A 24,608-nucleotide genomic window follows, 5' to 3' on the forward strand; every position below is an offset into this window, starting at 1 on the left:
TAGCTAATTCTAAATGAACACGGCAATAAATAAGCAGCTTTGCCAAGAGGTGCAAGGGCTGTGTAAACATTTGCGTATTTGCAGGCTTGCAAAAAGCAACAAGGTAGTGGTAAGCATTTGGGAGCACAGGTTGATTATTTAGCAGATAGCATGGTACTAGAGACCGGAGTCCAGGGTTCAACCCACGAGACCACTTTGCTTTGTTCCCCAGAACTAGATTGTGCCCATCAACCTGACCAGCTGCCCTTCCTGTGTGTGTTGCTGCATATGTGCACCAGGGGGCACTGTGCGTGGCAGCTGAACAAATAAGCAGAGCAAATCCGTCATTGCGACCAGTGAAAAAAGTCAAATCGCAGCCCAGTTGATGATGGGTAAGCAGCAGCATCTTTGTAAGCAAAGGGCAACATGAGAACGATCTCAGAATGCATCACTTGCTCATGAAATGTACTATGAAATAAGCTGCATAGGTGTCGCTCTGTTTCTGTGCTGCTATTTTATCTAGGAAGCCACATGTACCCAACCCATGCACTTGAAGGAGGCATGCATAAATTTAAATTTTACCTTGCTTTCATACTAGGTCAAAGGGAAGAGAAAAAAAAACCACAATTTACTTACAATTGCATTTTCATTTAGTAAAACAATAAACTTAATCATAAATCTTTTTAAAAAGCATCTCACGGGGATCTTCAAAGGAAAGGAATGTAAAAAACAGACAACAGAAAACAGACATATGCCCTTGACCTCAGTGAAATCAGAATCGAAAGATGACCATTTCTCACACTATTCTCTTGGAAAGTTTTTATTTTGGAATATAAATTTAAACATTTTCATCAATCTTTGAATGGAAAAATTCACAAATGTTGCTATGCTGTTGTATTCCTGAGTAGCTTATAAATACTGCTTCTCAAAGAGCTTGAACTTAACAGTAAGTGTAAGTAAAAATAATTTATGTTTACCACATCTTTTGAACTTTATCATACTAAGATCCTGTCTATGGGCAAAATAAGAGCTAACTATGAATGCACGGCTCCTTCAGTAGTCACAAATATACGTCTAAAGATTGTTTTGGAATAATGTGCCATTTCCTAGAAATATTACAATTGTGAAATGCTGTACTGTGAAAGTAAAAACATCTTAGTGATAAAGACTCAGATATGCAGTCTGCAAACTAACACACAAGCCCATCTCAATGAAGTTAACGTATATACCTTTGTATATAATTTCTAAAAAATCACTTTATGGTAATTAAAACCAAGTCATCACTAGAATAAATAAAGCTAGTTTGGATAGCTTTATTTTGGCTGTATCTAATTCACTTATAGAGAATTTAGTTAACGATCTCCCAAAGTAAATCTTAGACTTGAACCACGGCTGGGTTCCTAGTATTTATATGGTGCCTGGCACAGAGTAGATGCTCAACAAACACTTGTTGAATAAATAAATGGATATTTGAGTGATAACTACATCACTATGCAAATGCATTTGATCTGCAATGATTTTTCTGACCAGACACTTTAAATCTATATTCCCAACACAAATACATTATAATGTAGATGAATGCAGAACCAGCTATCTGCACTATGAAGCTTGTCAACTTCTACCCTTGAAAGACTGGTCATTAGGCAGTTGCCTGGTCTATGAGTTTAGATACAGGGAGAAGAATACTCAGTCTGCAGGCTAGCTATCATGAAACGAGACTGAAATTCCACTGCTCGTTTGGGAAACATGGAAATAATTGACCATCATACTTTTCAGTTAGTCTGAGATCTTTCCAATTGTAGTGTGCCTTTTTAGAGTAGAAACACCTAGACAGGAATTTTGGAACCATTAAAAACTAACAAACTAACTAAACAAGACAAAACAAAGAGCGAAAACGCGGTAGTCTGTATTTATAGAAATCTCTTCCAGTTTAACCAAATCAATTCATCCCATTCTAATTAAATTCAATTAACATTTATTGCATACAAAGTACTCTATAAGTTTTATTTCTTATAAGATGTTTTATAACCAACAGTAAATTAATTGAATAGCATATGAAATATTTTCTAACATTTTTAAGTTACTTGTATTTATTTTTTGAACTAACTAAGCTATGAGCTAAATATATCTCACCATCTTGCTATCTAAAAAACATATGTGAAATTTAAAAAAATGTTGGCATGAGTATGAGAAAAACTAATATAGCTTTAGCATTAGGCATATGGGAAAGCTCCAATACACCATTATCATGCTAATGCTTAGCGATAAAATAGGTTATACTCACAGTATCCTGGAACCCTGACTAATTTTCAGACACTAAGCAATGTCAGTGTGCCATTATCTTCAGCGAATGTGCAGGGAGAACAGCAATTACAAGATCCAAATTCAACTCTAGTCTCCATCTTTAATTACTTTTATAATTGTTTGCATTGGGTGAACAAAAGGGAAACAGTGATTTTCATCTGTCTCGTCAACAAAGATATCAAATTAATCCTTTGGTTTCTAAATCCTGGTGTTGTTCTAACATGCAACATGATTTTCTTTGATTGGCCTTTTTGCTGCTAAAGGTTATATGACATTCCTGTTGTAATTACATTTGAGAACTCTAGTGAGCATAGTGGCTATTTAATTAAAACTTAATCCTTAGCTCTAAATACACACGAAATTACCTCAAGTTTCTCAGTGTTGGCAGACCACCAAAATATATTTTGTCGTCTGCTTTCAAGTCAAGACCAAAGTTGTTGCCAGAGGATGCAGTTGCCATGTTCTCCTCCTGGTTGGTATCTATGTCTACAATGGATATGTTGGCTGTCAAGGAGAGAGAAAGTTTAACATTTTATTTGAGGAATACCAACCACATGTATATCATCACTGTTACTTCAAGATAAATTTACTTTAATTCTCAAATTAATACTGACTTTCTCAAGCACTTGTACAATATACAACTATTTAATAATTGCAGAGACAACACCAATAAAACACATTTATATATAAAAAACTATCCACAAAGGGTATGAAAATAATAGCCTGAACATCAATGAAGGCAAACCAATCAAGACAAGTGAGAAATTCAGCTGGACATCAAAGAACCATTTGATGTAGTTTTCTGTAATATAGATAAGTAGTTATAAAATAAAATTAACTAATGCTACGATAAATATCTAATTAGCAATTAGATTATCAATTAGAAATATACTGAGTCTGTGGCTCCTTCTGTAAATGTCAGCATCTACAGAAGTGCCCGGGTTTCAGGTCATCCTTAAAGTGATGCAGACGAGATGGCTCTTCATGAAGGGGAGACGTGGGAATGTGTGGTTCTGCAACATGATGGAAATGATGATTACGTCCACTGGAGATTACATTTTAGACAGGGATGCTGAGTGTTGTGAGAGAGGTTCAGTCTTCATGCCTTATTGCTTTTCTCTCAAGTCTCTAAAAAATATATTTTATACAATGAGGATAAGAATTCAGAAACAGAAAGTAAAAAGGAAAGAAGAGAGGCACTTCTCCATTTAAACTGCTCTGTTCAGAAAGCAGGTGGGAATCCCTTATCTCATTGATTTTCCCCGTCATTCTTAAGAGTCAAGCTAGGCTCTTTCTGAATTATGTGCTTTCTCACTGTAATGTTTGCTTAGGCCCAGCCTTTAACTGCTTCATATATTTTGGATCCTTGATGCTTATTGAGGCATCGCTTCATTAACATGATAGATATGGTCTCTAAATCTTTGCCCAATATAAGATCTGAATTAGCAAGGGTCTGAAAACGACCATTTGAACCAATGGCTTGGGCACTTCTAAATGTTTATTCTTTGCAATACTAGTTTCTTGTATGTTCCTTGTTCAAATAAATATGACAAACACTGGGTTAAGCAAAGTTAAACATATATCTTAATTTTTTGGCTGCCTACATCTTTCAACATGCTGACATGCAATGTAACGCTCCAACAGAGGGACACAGAGAAAGAAGTATTTTCTGAATTTATTTGACCATGGAACATTATTATTTTCCCTCAACTCATCATCTTTTAGAATAGTGTTCTCTGGAAAACAAAGAACTATTACACTCCAAAATTTCATTGTAATCAGTAGCCCTTTCATTCCAAAAGGAAGTGTCTTCAATAAACTCAAACACAATTGCCTTATAAAAAATGACCAAAATTTAACACTTCAAATCCTCAAAACGGATTTTTGTAAAAATAAACAAACAACAAAAAACAGCTAAAATATGATTGTCCTATTCACAAAATTTAGCAAGTTAAGATTTAAAAATTTAATTACTTTCATAGACATATTAATTTCATACACATATCTTCTTAACTAGACTGATGGCTAAAATAGAAGAAAGATTTATAAAACTGTTTTCAAGACCTTTTCATACATATTCCTTTTTATCCAGATCAGCAAAGAAGTTTTCATACGGGGCTGCTGACTGGAACATGAAAATAGCCTCTTTCTACAGACCTGGTATGCATTTTCATGGTGTTTGTGAAAATGAGATTCTGCTTCTATCATAGGCAAGCCAGTGACTGGAGGTAGTTTTTCTCCTTATCCGAGTGAATATATGCATTTTTAGAAATTATTCTAAGAAAAACTGATTAAAGAGCAGAAACACAATTGAATTGAAACTCACTGGCCCAAGCATTAACTCCCGCGGAGACACAGGATGGCATATTTTTACCGATTTAAAGGAAGAGTTTTACTCAATCCTTCCTGAAGGATAATGATGAAATGGGTTCTGCTATGAAATGCTAACACGTGATTTTATTCCTTGCCATACTTCTTTCCCTTCCAGAATAGCTATTAACATAAAATTTCAGAGTTGATGAGTTCAGACATCACTTATGGGTAAGCAGGGAAATAAGGGTTTTATTAAATACTAGACACAGAGTAACGTCTTAACAAGTATTTTCTAACCAGTGCTGAATTGTTATAAACGATATTTGTTTTCACTTTGGTAAGTCTTTTCTTCTCTCTTACAGTCCATTGAAAATCTAAATGATCATTCTCAGTTTTGTGTCCATATCAACACACTTGGGGGTAAGGCACACTTCCACTATTGACTCTGGGTCTACTAACTGACTCTCAGAGAAGGAGGGCAATGACTCCTGCAGGAGAGTATTTGAATTCAAGGGACAGAGCTTTTAGAAACTAGTTGAGAATAATTCATGTAAAACAATGAATCTGGTTGCTGATAAGGAACAATGACCCACATTGCTGGAGCCTTGGAATTCCTATCCCACTACTCCATGGATTCCAATTGGCTAAAATCCAGAGTAACGTCTTTACATCCAAACCCAATGGGGTCCTTTTGGCCTTTATCTTAATCCATATCAATGCAGTATTTGATGTTAACATTTCCTTCCTTCTAGAAGTTTCTTCTTTTGGCTTCCATGATGCTAAACTCTCCAACTTCTCCTGCCTTTCCAACCTCATTCTCAGCTTCCTTCCTCCAAGACCTATTTCTTTGAATACTTCTGAAATGTTGATGGTCCTTAATGTGCCTTCATTTGGCCACTTCTCAGGTTTTAGCTGCCTGGGTAACCTCAAGTTTATATGTACTTGTTGACAACTCAGAAACGGATATGCGTGCACCTGATTTTTGCCTAAAAATCCATATTCAGCAAGTGAGACACCACCATCTGTATGCTTCCTCAGTACTTAAACTAAACATATTCCAAATCAAAAAGATTATCCTTTTACTCCCAAGTCTATGTTATTTATTATTTGGTGGCACTATGACCCCCACCCAATCTCCTAAATTAGTGAGTCATCCTGACTTTCTTCTCACCATTCCACATCCACTCAATCAAAAGCCCTACTAATTTCATCTCCTAAAGAACTCTAATATCTGTCCTATTTTTAAAAGCAGTTTTATCGAAGTATAACTGACATGGTATAATTTGTCCATGTTTAAAGTGTACAGTTTTACAAATTTTGAGATATGTATACATCCATGAAACTATCACTACAATCAAGAAAATGAGCATATCCATCACCCCAAAAGTTTCCTTATGCCTCTTTGTCATGCTTCCTGTCTCTCAATAAATAACTCCATCCATAAGTAGCCTCTATCTCCTTTCTTTACTGGAGTTTGTGTTTTCTATATGATTTTACATAAATGTACTCTTTTTGTCTAATTTCTTTCTCAGAATAATTATTTTCATATTTATCCATTTTGTGTCCATATTAATAATCATTTTTTATTGCTAAGTAATATTCCATTGTGTGCATATACAACAGTTTGTATATCCATTCACCTGTTGATGGATGTTGAGTTGTTTTTTGCTTTTTGAGTATCACAAATAAAGGTGACATGAACATTGTGGTTTAAGACTTCATATAGTTATATGTTTTCATGGGTCTTGAGTGAACACTTAGGAGTGGAATGGTTCATTTTGTAGGTGTATACGTAACCTTCTAAGATACTGCCAACCTGTTTTCCAACGTGGTCTTCCATTTTACATCCTCATCAGCAGTGTATAAGAGTTCTAGTTGCTTCATATCCTTGCCAGCCCTGGGTATGTTCAGTCATTTTAATTTTAGACATTCTAATAATTGTATAATGGTATCACATTGTGGATTTTACATTTCCCTAGTGTCAAATCCTACTGCAAATCTTATTTCAAGCCATCATTCGTCTCCTGCCTGGACTATCATTGGACCTAATTGGTCACTCTGCCTCCAGTTTGGTCTTGTGAAAATCTATCTTCCTTATTTCTCCTTTCTCTGAGTATTTCTTTACAGGCCTCTTTGTGAGGTCTTTCTTTGCTATCCCACTTCAATACTGCTGTTTGCTTCAGGGCTTTGGAACATCTTATTCTAGATATGGCTGCATGGTTTTTGTCATCCCTCTTCAGTTACAACTGTTTACAACATGTTGATGATTCCCAGCTATCCCTCCCTCTCCTGGAGCTCTGCTAACCTTCAGATAACACCTAACTAATTGCCTGTCAATTACCCAGTTTCCCCAGGCTGCTCATGACACCAAGTGTACCTTTAATACAACATGTCCAAATTAGAGCTCAGCATCTTTTCTAGAAAATCTATTCTTTTTCTTGTATCCAATAGCTTGGTAAATGGTACTGACATATTCTTGTTATTTAAGCAAAAAAAGGGAATCATTACTCACCCCCCCTTTCTTAGAACGTAGCTTCCACACCGAGTATATCATAAAGCTCCTCAATTTAAAAATGCTTAACATCTTTCAGCTTCATTCTTTCCTCCCCATTCTCATGGTGTCATTCTCCTTACTCTTCACCGCATTCACGGCAGACTGCAGTAGCATCTGAAATTGCCACCAATCTACCCTTCAAGTTGCTGCTAAAGAACTTGATTCAAGCACATATCTGATGGTGTCACACCCCTGATTAAAACTCTTAGCAGTTCCCCATAGTTTTCAGGATAAAGTTGAAACTCATTAGCTTAGCTCTCAAGGCCCTTTACAAACTGGTTCTCTCATCTTTCTAGCCTCCTCTGATCATTTTCTGCTAACATTCTTCGTGTCGGCCTATGGATTTACTCGTAGTTAATGAAACATTTCCCGAAGTGTGTTCCGCAGAATGCAGGATTGTAGAAATGGAAGGATTCTGGGGATCAAAGAAGTTTGAGAAATATTTGGTCAAACTGAGTTAAACATCCTTTTTAACTATTCTGCAGTCTCTAACAGGCAAATGTGCATGGTGCCTCTCTTATGTGGGAACAATGTAGACAGCAGGGCTCCAATTTATACAAGCTTAAAACCAGTTTTTGTCCAAACTGAGAAGCTTCTCCAGGGTCTCATGTTCCAAGGGAAAGCAGTTGGAAAAGTCTGTGTTATGATGAATGGTGCTCCCTGAGGCCTCCAGGCTTCCACACCACTTTTAGCTCTCTGAAATGTCCAAAGGTGCTTTTCATCCGGCAAACTCCTCAACTCTTGCTGGGCCTCAGCGCACTCCCCTGGGAGCTGACCTCCCCGACTTCAACGTCTCTCTCTTCTGGGATTCCTGGCCTGCTCTGCGGATCTCTACACAGCCATTAGCTTTCTATCCTCTAACTGCTGATTCATGTGTCTGTCTCTCCCATTAGACTGCAAGATCCTTGGAGCCAAGGGCTTATCATAGACTTCATTCAGTTCCTGCATAGTACTTAGAAGGTGCTTAGCAAATAACTATTCAACGCAGGAATGAAGAGTGATGCCAAGTTAAACTTTCATGAAATGTCACGATGGCAGGGTCAAAAGGACTTCAGTCTAATTATACAAACAGAAGTATCAAAGATTCATTTACAGATATTGGTAACGCTATAGTACACAGAATTAGAGAAATTATACTTAAATATCAATCCTAGCACATTAGGACCTAATAGATTTGCATTTCTGTCTTGAGTGTGAGATCTTATATATATACACGTCTGTGACCACATGTAAGTTTGAGTGTATCTTGCCTTTTCTCTAACACCAGAACAAAATACCTCCTTATATGAGCAAACGAAATGATGTTTTTAAAAGTGTTCTTAAGTGTCCTGGAACCATAGAAATGTTACATTATTATTTACCAATTATATACTTGCACACATACAAATTTCGGGCATTTTTAAAAAGCAAAGAAGTGGTAGCTGTGCTGTACGACCTCGACAAATTCCACTTGTGGGCCGTTCCAAAGCAAGCATCTTGGAAAATAAGAAGAAAAGAAAAGCACACAGCCTTTTCAAACCTACTACAGGATATAATTTTACAAGTTATAAGACAGTTTTACGCTTTCAAATTAAGCTCTCAGTTTCAAACGAAAATGACAGACCATTTGGCTCTTCAATCAGTCACGTCTAACCCAAACCGCCTATAATCTAAGCCAAAGAAATGACTGTATCAATTTTTCCCAGAATTTGTGAGTACCTAAAATGATAGAGTCTTCCTCATGATTAGGTGCGCGGGCACTTCGGATAGCGTGATTAAGGCTCAGAGTGCGTTATTACTACAGAAACTCACCTTGTTTTTGAATTCTTGACAGGGTGAATGATTTCCACTTCCCGTCATTATGGTTTTGATTGCTGACAACAGAAGCCATTCCTGAACCCAGATCATAGCTGACTTTTATGTGCCCATCAGTGAGCTCCACACTCATGAAATCTTTCTATTAATAGAGCAAAAATACACCAGTGATCAGAGACACAGAGAAATAGTCAGGTATTCACTTTCTTGTGGGCTTTATAGTAGGGCCTTGTATAGTAAGGCCTTAAATTACTGGATGTGTTGCTCTGTAATTGAAATCCATTTTGGAACAGAATTGGTGTTGCTATTTTGTGAATGTCTGTGGGTGTGATATTATGGTGCAAATGGTCACAACCAAATTACTAGAACGTATCCTTTTGTGAAAAGAGTAAAAAATGGGTTCCTTTGAAAACATATTAAGCAAACTAAAAGGTATGTCCCATGAAAGAATATATGAAGAAATATTGATCTGGAAAAAAAATGAGGATATTTAGAATCACCTTTCTACTTAGGTCTCTAGAAGAATACTAGGAAAGTAACTTTGCTGCTGCATGATTCCATACTGAGGGAATCTTTACTGTGTGCTTCTCTTAAAGGATTATATGGAGAGTTACATTGAAAATAAATAATAATGAAATTGTATCTATAATTAAAGTTATCAGTGAAAATATATAAACACTATCTGCATCACCTACTCTTGGCTATCACACAGCCATCTCAGACTCCTTTGAACAACAATTGATAATTTAACAACTGATAACTGTATTGGAATCTTATGGAAAAGAAGCAAACACTTTTTCAATTATGGAAGATCAGCTGTGCATATCTTTACCAGGTCTCGTGTGGCAAGGTACATCAGGAGAGCACTTGAAGAAAACGTCCTGAACTTGAACATGACAGTGGAGATGTTGGGGTACCAGCGAATGGGGCGACTGACCAGTGCATAGCCTTCCCCATCAAACTGAATCGTTCCCTCACTGTCTTCCACCTGAGGACTGGAGAGAGACATTTCACATGAATCAGACAATGTCTACTTGGTTTATCTGTATTCAGTACATCAGATTGTCTTCTGAGACTGGATTGTAAACCGTTGTAGGGCAAGAACCATCCCAAGTACATCTTCCATCCTTCTACCTCTCTCCAATTCCACTGCCACCCTCCTAGACCAGGTAACACCATCTCTCATCTGGACTTCATTAGCTGTTTAACAACTAGGTCATTGATGTTTTAAATGCTTTATGTTTTGCTAAATTGGTGGATAGTTATATTGGTGTTTAAGTGTGTCTTAGTGGTGTGAACTGGTGGGGATTTTGGAGAGGTTGAGAATGCATTATTACATTTCCCATATATGTAACATAACAGGGGACAGGGGTTGGGTGGGAAGGATGAAGATGATCAAAATGTACAAACTTAGAGTTGCAAGAAAAAAAACCATAATGGAATATAAGTTTCTACTCTCTGAATGCTTGCTATCCAATAGGTTTTTCTGGGACAGATTAGATTCAGACAATAAAGGATTCCTCTAGCTATTCGCATGTTTGTTGATCTGTCTTCTTCACTGGAATGTAAACTCTAGGAGACCAGCTAGAGATAATGGGCCAGGCTCTATGGCAGGCACAAACTCGGCATCTAGCCTGGTTCTTGGCTCAGAGCAGAATCTGGTAAATGTTTGTGGAATGAAGGAGATTTTAGTATAGCAAATTGCCTCACAGGGCATATATGTTCAATCTATATTTGTTGAATAATTAATGAATATCTTACATATGTCTTGTAAACATAACATTTAAAAAGATTTCTTTTCCAAATGCAAAGTTTTCTATCGTTTATCTATCTCGCTATTCATCTATCTAATTGGTGTTGTTACAGAGTAGGTCTCAATTGTGGAGATATTTTTTAAGCTGTAAACACCTGCATATTTGAATCTCTGAAGTTAGAGTGTTGTATTAACTTGAGGGTAGAGAGGAGATATTGAGAAATATTATAGAAATGTCTTGGTAAAATAACAAGAGCGTAGGTTACTATTTGCATGAAATCTTGGCTAATGAGAAAAATAAGAGTGTACACACATTAATGGGCTTGTGGAGGAAGAAATGTACATTTTAGACAAGTTGGCTCTCTCTCTGTTCTTGGACCAGAGAGAAATAAATCTCTGAAGACAAAAGGAAAAGAAGAGTCTTATTCTCTGTCTTTCATGGTCGGATCTTCGTAATTTTAAGTTATATCTAATTTGGAATAAGATCAGATGATGTCACAAATTGTTTTTTGTAATGTAAACTTAAAGGGTGATTTTTAGTATTCATGAAAAGTGCTACCTGAAAGTTTGAGGAACCAAATAACCTATTAACACTGTAACTGATAGTGAGCACATCGGCTATTGTTTGGGCTTCCTTCATCATTGCAACAAATGTATAGTCTGGAGCATCGCATTCAAGATTAGAGAACGCTGTATAGAGTCTACTAAGCGGAAGTTCCCTAAAGTCCTCAAATATTAGAACTTCACATTATGCACTGCCGTGGTACCCAACGACAATCCCAGAAAGGGCCCTGGGAGTCACTGTTGACAGTTTTCTGGATGCTTTGGCTCTACACATTGTCCCTTATAACTTAAAACAAACAAACAAACAAAAAAACTTAAAACCTCAATGTCAGGATCAGTATTGGAAGAAAAATACATATGACATTTTATTTTTCTTGTATAAAACTCTGCGATATTTATACCCTGATGTCCTTATGTCATTAATCTATTAATTACCTCAACATATAGTAGAAAAAATAGCAGATTAAATGGCAGGTACCCTGGAGTCTGATGGAATCTCACTAAGGTCCTGCTACAACTCACTTAACACCTCAGGTCTCAGTTTGCCGACCACGAGATGAACGGGTTAGATCAATGAATGGTTTCTAAGGCCCATTCCTTCTCCAACCCTATAGGAGATGCTCCTATTCAAGCAAAAGGCGAATCTACGGGCAAGAGTTATGTTCTGGGACCATGAAGTAGATTAGCCTATTTCACTTAATTCATTAGCCCAAATGGATGTCTAGCTTTAAATTGGTGATTTTGAGATGAGGCGAAAAACGAGTCATTCCAGGCTTGGTCTATAGTATTTCAACATCTAACATTATACTAGAGTTTTCTGATTTGTTTTGAATACATTTCCCAGGAGAAGTAACTATTCTTTTATAACCAATAAATGCTAACCTTCTTAACCTGCCTCTTGTTTCTCTTTTAAACTTGATGTTGGTCAAGTTAGTAAGGATTAATTTTGCTATTTGGGAAGAGCAGCCCGTTCTTCCACATGTAACTTGCAGCTGCAGCACTAGATGTACACTGAGGTTTAGCATATTCACATTTCATCAGCATTTCAGTGTCACTGTTCAGTATACTTTTTACTTTTTACTTGTAGCAATTTTTTTTCTATTTTAACCTTAATGTGATTTTCAGAAGTTTAAGAAAAATAAGGTACACTTCTTTTTTATACCCCTGACAGATAACTCTTTCTAAAGCATATCAACAATTATATCCTTTCTACTGATTACTGAATAAATGCAAATTTCTAAAATTGACATTCTAAGATATATAAAATTTTCTCAATCTACATCTTGTAGCCTCAACTTTTATATCTCCCCATATAATCACTTCTACTCTAAAACTGGAACAATTGGTCTTTATAATAAAGTGTAATACATCTTCTCCTGCAAAGAAAACAAACAAACAAACATGAGGAGTTGTGTAAAAATTATTACATCAAATTCCAAGGCTTTGGGGAAAATGGTGTTGGGGCAGGTCACTCAAAACTTACGCAACATTGTAATCAGAGCACTCACAAAAACAATAACAATTTTGATCAAAGTAATAGCATAATTCAAAAAGGTATGTTAAAAAATTTGAAAATAAAGAATTATTTTAGTAACTATAGAAATTTACCTTAAAAGAAATAGGTGAAGGTAATTTGATAGCAAGGAGGGTAAGTAAGGATTGATGCTGCTGAGTGACAGATGTGGGCAAAATGCACAACGATGGAGGAGAAATGGCAATGAACACCTCCAAGATAGAGGGGTTGGCCAAGCCAAGGGCAAGTTCACAGGGGAATGGGCACCATGTGCAGGCTGTGTTGTGGAGCCGTACTCTTGAGCTTGGTATCTTCAGCTGTGTTGGTAGACTTTGCAATCAGCTGTTTCTACTTGATGCAAAATATTAATATGCTAGGAAGAACTGTGTAGGAACCTATGCGACTTCCGCATCACTCTGCCATTTGCCAATCCTGTCCGAGCGAATTCACATTTATGAAGCAAGTGGCATAGCAGAGAAGATTTTACTTGCTCTTTTCTAAAAACATTCTGGCTTTCCAGTCTTTCTACCTTTGCTCTGTCTTGTCCTTGGGATTAGGATGCGCTCCACATTCTATCTGCCAGCTCCTCTTTTGGACTCTCACTCTATGCCAAAGCCCACCTCAAATGTCACCTCCTTCACGAAGCAGATTTTGATGTCCCTAACCCTACATGAATAATCATGGTATACTCTGAGTGTACCTTTTTAAGGGGATTTTTATTATCCCTGGTATTTGACTATTTTAGTATTTGTCTTTTCCTCCCTCCAAGTTTCTTGATGGCTTAGACCGGACTTTTTCATCCTAGTATCAGGAAGTTGTAAGGGTGAATATTTGTAATCTGAAGAACATCCTACATATACATAGGAATACTATTATAATTATATTAATTCACATAAAGGCACAAGATCTTTGCAGAATTGATAATTAATGATGTTATAGCTTTTTAAAAATTTTTTTTGGTGAAGAAGATTGTCCCTGAGCTAACATCTGTGCCAATCTTCCTCTATTTTGTACGTGGGATGCCACCATAGCATAGTTTGATGAGTGGTGTTTAGTTCTGCACCCAGGATCCAAACCTGAGAACCCTGGGCCACCAAAGCAGAGCACACAAACTCAACCACTACGCCACCAGGCCGGTCCCCTGTGATGTTATAGTCTTAATACGTGATATGCACTACTGAATAGACATTTAAATGCTTTAGATGTTTCATTGACAATAGGCTTTTGAAAATTCTACTTATAAATTTACCAAAGAAATGTTTAGGAAGAAGCTGGTTTTGATGTGTGAGTAGCAGAATATTAACGTGGACCTCATTGTCTTTGTTGTATTGAAAGAATTTTATAGATAATGTTTCCTATTAGATTTAATGAAGATTACTGATAAAACCACTTTAAACCATGAACGGATCAGGCTTTCAAACTGTCTTCAACACCGTGTTAAGTCCATGATGAGAAAAATAAATAAAGAGTTGGAAGTTGAAATTTGCAGAGAGAATATTTTGGGGCTACTTTCTTCTATGAAACTCTAGAGATGTTGAGAAGAAAATGTGAAGTGTACTCTGCTGCATTTGTGGGGAGTTTGGGTCCTGGCAATGCGCGTGTGCCCTTTATATTGGAAATAAAAAATACAAACTCCATGGCTCCTAATAATTTTAGAGTTGCTACCTATGTATTTTAAGCTTCCAGGTATTTTAATTTAAATTTCATAGCTTCAATTTAATATAATTAAAAGAGTTGTGGGCTCAGCTGATTAGTGGGCTCTAAGTTTTTTTTGCAGAGAAATCCTCCACTTCTACCTAATTGTTTTCTGTCCTCTATTCAGGTTTATGTAGGCATATTTATTCTCTATATGTGCTTTGTATGCTTGTTATTTTTAATTAATTTTAATTAATTAAATTAAAAAAATTAATATTTTTAAATTCCAACATTCTAACCTCTATCTCATAATTGATGATTAGTGTTACTGCACTTTCCCCTGGTCTATTTTGGTTCCTTCTTCTCCTTCTCCACCTGAGCAGAATCTTCAAGACCCATGGATTTCCACTTGAAACACTTACACGACCCTACGTGTCATTTGGAAAATCCTGTAGGAGATAACACCATACCCAGGTTCTGTATTTTGTTGTGAACACAAGCAGAGGGAGTCCAGCCAGGCTCTGTGAGGCCTGAAGCTTAAGCAGTTTAGCGAGAGCTCTCTTTAAGAAAAAAGAAATTATGAGTACAAGATAGCCAGAGACATGAAAACCTACTGGACATGCAGGGAAGTTGGAGTGGGAAGAGATAGCAGTCTTATCTGATTGAAGTTAAAACACCGTACCTTTGCAAATTTTACAAAAACACATGACCACGTAAAAATACTGCTGGGGTGCCTCCCCGGACCTTGGAAAGTATCCACACAAATCCGGGAGGGAACTGAAGTCCCATTAGCTTCATGGTCAATCCACTTCTGAACATAACCACTTCAAACCTCTTCCGCCTCATCCTCATGGCAATAGAATATTGTACAACACAACCAGAGCTTTTGTGATGCACAGGCCAGACCGAGGGAGAGTCCTCCTCTCAACTAACCTGACGGTACATCCTTTGCAGTCGCCTTCTTTTTCTCGGAAATTCCACAACCCTATAGGTTTGCTGTCAAAGTATGTTTCTCCCATACAGCCAGTGAATGTAATGACGCGCACAGCATCAGCCTTCTGCAGAGAGAGACATTATATTTGTTAGAATTTAACTTTCACAAAAAATCTTACAGTACCCAGGAGAGTTATGAGCAGCAGAATCTGGAGTAGTTATCATCCACTCTTTCTGATATTCTGGGTTGTGCACCTATTCATCTTTTCACCATATCCTATCCTCACAGATCTTGGTTATTTTGTGCTATACCAGTTTATCGCCGTTAGTAAATAAACACTTCAACACTTCCTAGCTGCTGACTTAGGTGAGCTGCTGATCCTCTTTGAAATTCTATTTTTTTTGTCTATAACACGGAGTTATCAGGAGAATTAAATTAGATCATTTATTTTCGGTCCTACATCCGGTGCCTGGCACAAAGAAGTTGTTTAATAAACATGAGTGCTCCTACACCACCAGGAACATTTCTCTCCGGAGATCATGAGAAGGGGTAGATACTGCCTACACAAAGGGGAAAGAGAGCTGAAATGCAGATTATGCTTGTTGGTGCTGTCCCCACCTTTTTACTTCCTTTTACATCCAAGAATGTTTCCAGCACAAGAGAATGAAGGGAAAGTTTAAATTTGTAAGAGAAGAACTACATTAGTGTTGTTCACTGGGATACACAGATCAGAGCCTGACATCTAATAGGGGCTCAATAAATATTTGTTGAATGACAACCCTGGTGTCATTCTCACAGGGAAAACTCTTAACCCAGAGCACAGTCACAAGAGGGGCATGACCTGGTCCACTCTAGGGAACCTTGCTGTAATTTAGACAACTGTTTCTTTTGGAACCGGCATATTACAAATGGATACCATATTCTGATGCCTATAACTTGAGAAAGACTTTGCCAAAGCTAAGCCACATTTATCTGAATAATCTGGGAGGAAAAGTGAATTGACATGTTTGGGTTTTAGGACAAATGTAGAGCAAATGGTCACTGAGTAGTTAAAAATTTGTACTTATAATTTTAGGTTAAACTATTGACAGGTACACCTTCCTATGGCTGTGACCAAGTGGTGCACTACCATGGAGACAGTGTTGATCAGACTCGCTGGCATTCACAAGTCAGAACAGTCCTCGGGATTCTTGCTCATCAGTTGGAGCCTCTCTTAATTTTCCAGAGGATGATTATCCTACTTGTGGATTCTACTGGCTTTTTGCTTTTCCTTCTTGCATCCTAAAAAGCTATCCTTGGGATTTTTTCCTGCGCCTTTGAATTTTCATTAGTATGTTGATTTAGTTACTTGTTTTCAGCTTTTGGTTGATAGTCTAGTGTGGCAGGGGCCTTGAAACTCTTGGCCAAAATGATTAAGATTTTCTATAGATTTTATTTGTCTGTCTTTTTCCCGGAGACTGGCATCAGGAAGTTGCTTTATACCTAATGACACCTGAATAAGAATTATTTAAGATGCAGTTTAAGGTGTGACTACCATGTCTCGGGCATTTGTTATAAATTTTATGCACATAATCTCACTATTCCTTGTGGTGGTAAGGCACGGTGATTAAGAGTGGGCTCTTGTGCCTATTAACATGTGTTCAAACCCCAGCTCCGCCACTAATTGCTATGTGACCTTGGTCAAGTCATTTATCTCCTCTCTTACTCAGATTCCTTGACTATAAAATGAGGAAGATATTAGCTATCTTTTGATGAAAATTAAATAAGTTAGAACATTACTTAGTCCATAGTAAGGACTATATAAATGTTATGAAAGTTATTATTATATTCTACGATATGCAAACAAGGGAAATATTTTTATCTTCCTTGTCTAGTTGAGAAAACTGAAGCCGAAGGGGTTAAGTGACTTGTGTAAGGCCATATTTTAGTAAGTGATAGAGCAGGGAATCGGACCTGGATTTGATTTCAGAATTCATGTTTTTTGTATCACTCTGTGCTACTTCTGTATTCATCTTTATGGGTAGGCGAGAAAGTCGCCATATGACTGTATATTACTATGTGCCATATATATTTATGCGCGGTTCTGAGAAATGAGGATGATTTTAGTGTGCAGTTGTGGAATCAATTCCAATACTTTAGAGTCACATCTCGTGCACCAAGCAAATAAAACAGCCTCACTCGATATGGAGGCTGAGTTCTCAGAAATTGGGGGTCACTCTGGCTTTTCACATTTTCTGACTAATCTCATCCCGGGATGATTCTGACAAGCCCAGGATTATCCGTTATATTTGGTTGTGCGCTTACATCTCACCCACAGGTCATTTTCTAACACCTAATTCCATTTAATCAACACAAGCTTCTTTAAAATGCAGGCACTTTGCAATTTGAAATGCACAAGGACCCGTTATGAAGCAATTATGAATATTAAGAGCATTACTCTATAAGAATGAGGAGAAGAACAACTCGAAATAACTTTAAAAATCAGAGCAGGATTTGAAAGCTATGGCTTCTGTGATATTTCCCAAGGTATTCATAAATCTTTTAATTAGATGTGAGTTTGAACTTTATAATACCTCATATCAATAAAGCATAAATTGATTAAGAAAAATGGGGCATATTTAAAAAACACTTTGTTCTTGAGACAACTAAAACAAGAATATAAAAAAATTGTGCCATAGATAAGGGAAAAACAACAACTGTTTAGGTAAATACACATAGGCTTAAAAGTACTGGGTTTCTAGACTGAATAGTCAAGGAAGAAAATTCTTACTCAAAATGAATTCATGTTTTCATAAACACTAATTAAGTAAAAAGTGGTCAGGTTTTAACAGAGCTTTATCATGCCTTCCCCCAAAGTAATCACGTCAGGAATGGTCTACACAGGTGAAATAAACAGGATGGGGATGAACACATTACCTTCAATTTCCCAGTCAAGCCTCCAACAAAGAGCATTGCATTTGCATCCACATCTAGAATTGTATACCCCGGAGGAGACACTGCGTGGTGTGTGCTGGGCACAATGCTGGCTTTGGGTCCATCCAGTGCTCTTACAGAAATAGTTCCATTTCTCCCAGTTCTTCCAGCATATGTGTTGAAATAAAGTGGAGGAAAATGAAATATGTATCACATTTCTAGTAACCTCAGACTTAGAAGGTATAAATGCAGAGACTTATTTTGGAATATTTAAGAGAGAACTGAGTGTTCAGTTTCTAAAGTTCCAGATTTATTAAATTGCAAATCAAAACCCAGAGTCAGATCTTTGATGGATGTTTACTGTCAGATTCAACCAGGACCAGTGAGCCACATACCCTGATTCTGCATGTGTCCATTGATACGAAATGACACAGAAGCAGTTGGCTGATGGAATTCCTCTTGATTAAATAGAAAGCCTTTTTCATATCGCTTTATGGAACAACGTACTATTTACCAACACACATTATTTAAACGTTTATATTACTTCATTTAGCATTTTGTCTAATTTAATTCAGCAAGTGAACCCCAATGAGCCACCTTTCTGCTTTAAGCTGCATCATTTCTCCTAAAATCCCTCTGATGTCTTGGATCCAAATTTGCTGAAGAAGTTTCCTGGAATTGTGTGTCTTTTATTGTTTGACATACCATCTTAATGTATATAGTATAATATCTAGTCTTCAGGGTTGTGTATACAAATTGTATAGAACTTCACTTTTAAATTCAGTTAATAGAATTTTGAAAGCTATTACTATCTTATTTCATTTTCTTAAGTGATTGATTTCCATGAATTGTTAAATATGAAAATGTGGTCTCTCTTCTGAGACAAGCAGTCACAACAAAACTTTAGTGTCATATTTCTCTCCCTGCTGTCTCATTTTGGTAATCTTTTTATCTTTGAGAGTGCAGTATTCACTGAAATACATGGAAACAATAGAATGAATTTATCAAATAAGGTTCTTCTTTCACAGAATGTCTCTCTTCTGTTAGAAGAACTGTACTTTGTGAATAGAAATGTTCTGAAACCCAGTAAGGTGCGTAATCCCTCCCTCACCATCACACATGGAGGCACATTCTGTCTGTCGGTCTCTCTTTCACAGACACACACACACTTACTGAAGATCTTAAAAGGGAACTGAAAATATTGCTTCTTATTAAGTTTTCTTTTAAACAATTTATTATGGACAAAATTAAACATATCCAAACATAGAACGGAACTCTATGTATCCGTCACCTGGATTCAAAGATTACCAGATCCTCAAGTCTTCTTTATCCATCTCTGGTCAACTTCAATTCTCTCCCTTGGCCCTTAACCATACCTCTTAAATGCTAGCTGCTTTGGGCTTAGTAGGAAGTTGAAAATTAGGAAAAATAGAAGAGAAAATGAGGGGAAAGTATTGAGGACAGAAATGTTTTCTATAAGTAATCTATTTACTGCTAGAAGTTAATTGAATCAAAATGTCAAAGACAGAATTAATCAGGGCCAGCCCAGTGGTACAGCGATTAAGTTCGCGTGCTCCACTTCAGCGGCCTGGGGTTTGCAGGTTCAGATCCTGGGCATGGACCTATGCACCACTTATCAAGCCATGCTGTGGCAGGTGTCCAACATATAAAGCAGAGGGAAATGGGCATGGATGTTAGCTCAGGGCCAATCTTCCTCAGCAAAAAGAGGAGGATTGGTGGTGGATGTTAGCTCAGGGCTAATCTTTCTCAAAAAGAAAAAAAAAGAAAAAAAAAGGATAGAATTAATCAATTTTCTGTTAGTTCCCATTTCAGTAGTGTGGACCTGACATGTTATATATTCTTGCCAGCATTTAGATACTGCACGTGCCTGTAGGCAAGGATGCTATGCAGACCAGAACAGGAGCTGTGCACACCAAAGACAGGCACCAGTGGCATCTCTTACACTCTGACTTGTGCTGAATAAAGGTGAGTCTCAGTACTTCTTCAGGTGTGACAAGATGACTGAAAACAACTGAACCTCAAAATTCCTATGGGACAACCAGATGAGGGGTCCAAAGTGGACTGGTCTCTCCGGTCAACACCTTGAAGATTTGTCAGTTCATAACAGGTACTCCAAAGATACCCATTCACACACATTTATACATAAATATACAATACATAAAATTACATACATACATAGCTACCTTCTTGAAATGGAAGTAGGAATTTTCCTATAAACTAGGAAACTACTTCAAAGTTCTGTCAATTATTTTAATCTTTATTGATTTAGCTACCTTGATGCCTCAATACGGTACCAATATGAGTCATCAATAGTCAAATCTGGATACTCTACACGTCCAACTCCGGATCCAACATCCCAGAGGAAGCTGACTTTTCCTTTACGCATTTCTATAGCCAGAAAGTCGATCTAGTTCAGAGGAACACAAATACAATAGATATCAGAAAGAAAGCACGCAGCAGAGATTTCAACAGGCACCATTTAGAGATATGTGAAATAATTAGAAAGCTCACAATAAAAATTCTAAAATGATATGATCTGTTATTGCGTATGACTAAGTAATATTCCATTGTCCAAACTGCTGTTGCATACGTGTTAATTTAACCAATTCTAGTTAGGTCTAATCTTGAGACAAAGTCTTTTCTTACTCTGATACTTATGGTAGAGATAAAAGCAAATATTTGGATTAAAAATTCATTATTGTCTTCACCAAGGACACTGACATTTTTGAGGGTCCAGCTTTGATTTTTTTAACCAAGGTGACCTGGAACTTCTCAGCTGAATTGCAAGTATTGACTTACATGGAGTGGCCTGTTGATAAGTCGTACTCATTTTGGAAGGTCTCCATGCCGGCAAAGTCAAATGGTTCAAACGAAAGGAATTAGAACATTTTGGGTGAGCTTTTGTGGCTACAACTTCTTTTATTTCAGTTTGAGTCATAAATTCAACATGAATCATAAGAGTTTTCATTGGTATGAAATTAGTACAATTTGCCATTTTCATTTAACAGGAAAGTTCATTAGAATTTCTTAAAGTAAAAAAAAGAAAAACCCTTATTCCTATTAGTTTTTCTTTGTCAATAGCTGGCTCTGGATATATGACTCAAAGTAAATGCTGCTATACTCACAAATGAAAGCAGATATGCCTAAATAGTGTAAAAAGTTGCATAGAAAAAAAAACTTTGTGAGGTAAAATTCTGAAGTTTTCAAATCTTGAAACGCCACTTTATACAATTTTAGGACCTTGTTATTAGATTCTACACATTTTCCCCACTACCAGGACTAACCTCTGACTACACACACACAGTAGACCAAAGGAAAGCTGAATATTAGACTTACAAATTTGGCACTTCCAAGATAAAAAAGGAGGTTGTCAGCAACAGCTGTCTTTACGTTGACAATGATATTGTTGTAGCTTCCTTTCTTGATTTCTGGCTTGTATGTTCGAATGCAGTCACCTCCAGATGACACAGATACTTTGATCTTGAAGGAAAACAAGGTACAAAGAACCAAGACTCAATCTCTCAGCAAGTTTGAAGTAGCTCCCGAACAACCGCAAAGCCATCATCATGATCATCATGTCTTCTTTGAAGTTATTTTTCTATCATCAAATAGTACCATTAAATGCCCGCATGCAGACACATTATACTCATTAATGAGGGCACAGAAGAGTAGCTTTCCACCAGCATATCGACAATGAGCTGTTCCCAGTCTCGCGTCTTCTTAGCATGCTAATATTTTTTGAAGCATGCAACTAACAAATTCTTCCCTTCATACCTTTCTCCTTTATGAATAGGGAACATTTTCAAAAGGTGATTTTACATGAAGATAATGGTAATGATCTTCATTAAGGTTGTTTAATGAAATTTTACAATTCAAATTTCAGCAATTTCGGTATCACAAAGTAGAAAACCATTTTTCTTTTGGTTTTCAAGAGGAAATGACCTACCTTTCCCTGTTCTCACAGCTAAAAGATGCCAAATAGATTTTGTTCTAGATGTTCTAACAATAAGAAGAATCTTAATTATTCCACTCAGAACATGCATTTCAGAATAAATTATACCTTTTTATTAAGTTGCCAGGAAATGAAACAGAAGTAATTTCCAATGGCTATCACTACTAATGTATTTAACAGCTCCTTTTTCTTTTGACTAGTCCTTTAAAAATTACTATAAATTGCTAAGAAAGAAATTCCTATGTGAACAGAATCTGAAAGGGAGCCTTTCTTCCATCACAAATAACACCAGTTGATTACTTGATTTAATTTCCTTTGCTTCAGGTATATCAACAAAAGGGCACTTTCAGGGCGGCAATGTCATTGCTTGGACTCAGCGAGAAGCTGTTACTTTGCTCCATGATAGTCCTCAAAGTAGGAGGCAGAGGCAGGTAGAGGTAAAACTTCTCTTTACCGTGGATTCCAATGCCAGGCTTCAGGAAGCCTCTTGGCCCTCATGAACAGCGAATTTCCATTTTTCTTATTCCTTCCAGAACTTTGTGCTACTCAGATAGCTTTCACACTTGGAAGAAAACCCATTTGCATTGTTGCTACCCACACGAAAGAGCTGTGCAGACTCCAAATAAGTTATCATCGGACACCAAACAGGTCTCCATATTATGGTGACACTTGATGGTATCTCCAAGAGTCTAATTAGGGTGTGGGTGTAGGCAGCACCAGGACCGTTCTCCAAGGTGGTATAGACTACACTGAGATGGTGCTGGATTCAAAATTGGTTGGCTTCAAAAGAAAAGGAAGGATTTTTGGTACTGACAAATATGTAAATTTATACGTGTTTGCGAACTTCTGGGGATATGGCAGAGCTGTTGCATCTCCTCAGACCCTGCAGAAGTCTTGTATTTGTATAGCACTATCATTTCCTCACCTAATCTACTGACCAAATTGCATCTCCACACGGAGGAATTGTGTGCTGGAAGGAAACGGGCTCATTGTAATGGAGCCCTGTGTGGTGGCCAATGGCTGGAATGATCTAGAAAGCCGACTGCTTAGACTGCTTTCCCTGTCCTCCCTTCCCTCTAAGGATGGGGTCTGCCAACTGAAGTGCACAGCAGTGGGCTCCATTCTGGCCCCCAGAGTGTTTTCTCTGTGTCCTGGGGAGAGAGTCTTCCTGGTCGTGTGATTTTCAGTCAGGAAGTTAGTTCTTTGCTCCAGAAAGGATGGAATTTCCCTCCTATATAAAGTGCTGAGAGTGGGCGGGCCAAGATGAATTGCAGAAAAATAGAACCAGGAAATGTACAACTTTTCTCCTAGATTTTAATACTATAAAGCAGATGTGCAGTGGAGGTTGGCAGAGGGTGTCGAGTGATAGAGTAGCAGCTAAACAAAGAGTTTATCCCAGTGCTGAGAGATGAAAAGGATGAAATAAAGCAGGAGAAAGGCAATAGAGCTGAGGGCAGGTAGGGGAAATGCAGTCTTTAGACGTTCTTAATGTTGAGGAAAAGGTGTAACATATAGTGAGTTTTTAGGAATTTCCAGCAAGTGAACCAAAACCATCATCAGAGAAGACCTTGGCACTGAGCAAATTTAATATCTGAGGCAGGCTATAAGTGCCATTGACATTATAAGAAGATCAAAAAGAAGAAGTCAAGGTCTGACTGGAATTCATGTGTAGAGTTGAGAGACAAATTGAGCTCTCCCAGGCAGGAAATCATACCCAAGTTCCTGCTGAGGCTGGATTAGTAGTAAAAAGTAACTGTGTGTGTACCTTGTTTTATCTTTATTTCATAAATGCTGTATTCACTTGGCCATAGAGCCATATTTTGGCTACTTTAATTACAAATAACTTATTTTGTTTAAAGAACACAATGCAATAATACTTCTTGGTTGCTGTTTAGAGAAGAAGTGACTGAGTATGGGTGGAATGCATGGCCATTTGATCGCAGGGTGAGTTTCTGTCCTTGCTTAGGCATATCTGGTAGAAATGATAGGGAATTACATGATTGCTGTGTTGGAAAGGGGGATGCCAAAGCGTGGAAGACAGAGTACCAGTACTGAAGCCTAATTGAAGAGATGAAGCTCCATCTGAGAATTGAAAGTCTAAGAGAGTAGCCATTTTAAAACTAAGGGTATTTAATGCCACTAGGAGTTACAATTAATCTACTTTATAGCACACTTTACATATCTAAAAAATATGATTCTCTGAACAAAATGACATTATTATACCCAATATGCCAGCAATTAATCTTGTAAAGTAACTTATGGCTCAACTCTTACACATTTCTATAAAAAACCCTCTGGAGTTTCTGTTTTCCGGCTTATGGTTTTGTATACAGCCTCAGTACCTGAAAAATTCAGGCAGCCCAAACTGTAGGTAACCCG

The 24,608-nt window shown here is 37.3% G+C and overlaps 1 protein-coding gene across 5 annotated transcripts in view; it reads right to left on the reverse strand.

Annotated features, from left to right (window-relative positions):
* The window catches only part of LAMA2 (laminin subunit alpha 2), a 531,319-nt gene that overhangs the window by 36,975 nt on the left and 469,736 nt on the right, over nucleotides 1–24,608 (reverse strand). For 4 of the 5 annotated variants that reach the window (XM_046676887.1, XM_046676886.1, XM_046676884.1 and 1 more), the window contains 8 exons: nucleotides 21,614–21,757; nucleotides 20,551–20,684; nucleotides 18,260–18,419; nucleotides 15,343–15,467; nucleotides 9,777–9,939; nucleotides 8,942–9,086; nucleotides 2,649–2,787; nucleotides 562–573 (listed from right to left, as the gene is read on the reverse strand). In XM_046676887.1, the coding sequence (XP_046532843.1) occupies nucleotides 562–573; nucleotides 2,649–2,787; nucleotides 8,942–9,086; nucleotides 9,777–9,939; nucleotides 15,343–15,467; nucleotides 18,260–18,419; nucleotides 20,551–20,684; nucleotides 21,614–21,757 (1,022 nt within the window). The remainder of the gene's footprint in view (nucleotides 1–561; nucleotides 574–2,648; nucleotides 2,788–8,941; nucleotides 9,087–9,776; nucleotides 9,940–15,342; nucleotides 15,468–18,259; nucleotides 18,420–20,550; nucleotides 20,685–21,613; nucleotides 21,758–24,608) is intronic. The other variant, XM_046676885.1, reaches the window with a different exon arrangement.

The sequence above is a fragment of the Equus quagga genome, chromosome 11, assembly GCF_021613505.1.
Source record: "Equus quagga isolate Etosha38 chromosome 11, UCLA_HA_Equagga_1.0, whole genome shotgun sequence".
In the NCBI taxonomy this organism is placed as follows: Eukaryota; Metazoa; Chordata; class Mammalia; order Perissodactyla; family Equidae; genus Equus; species Equus quagga.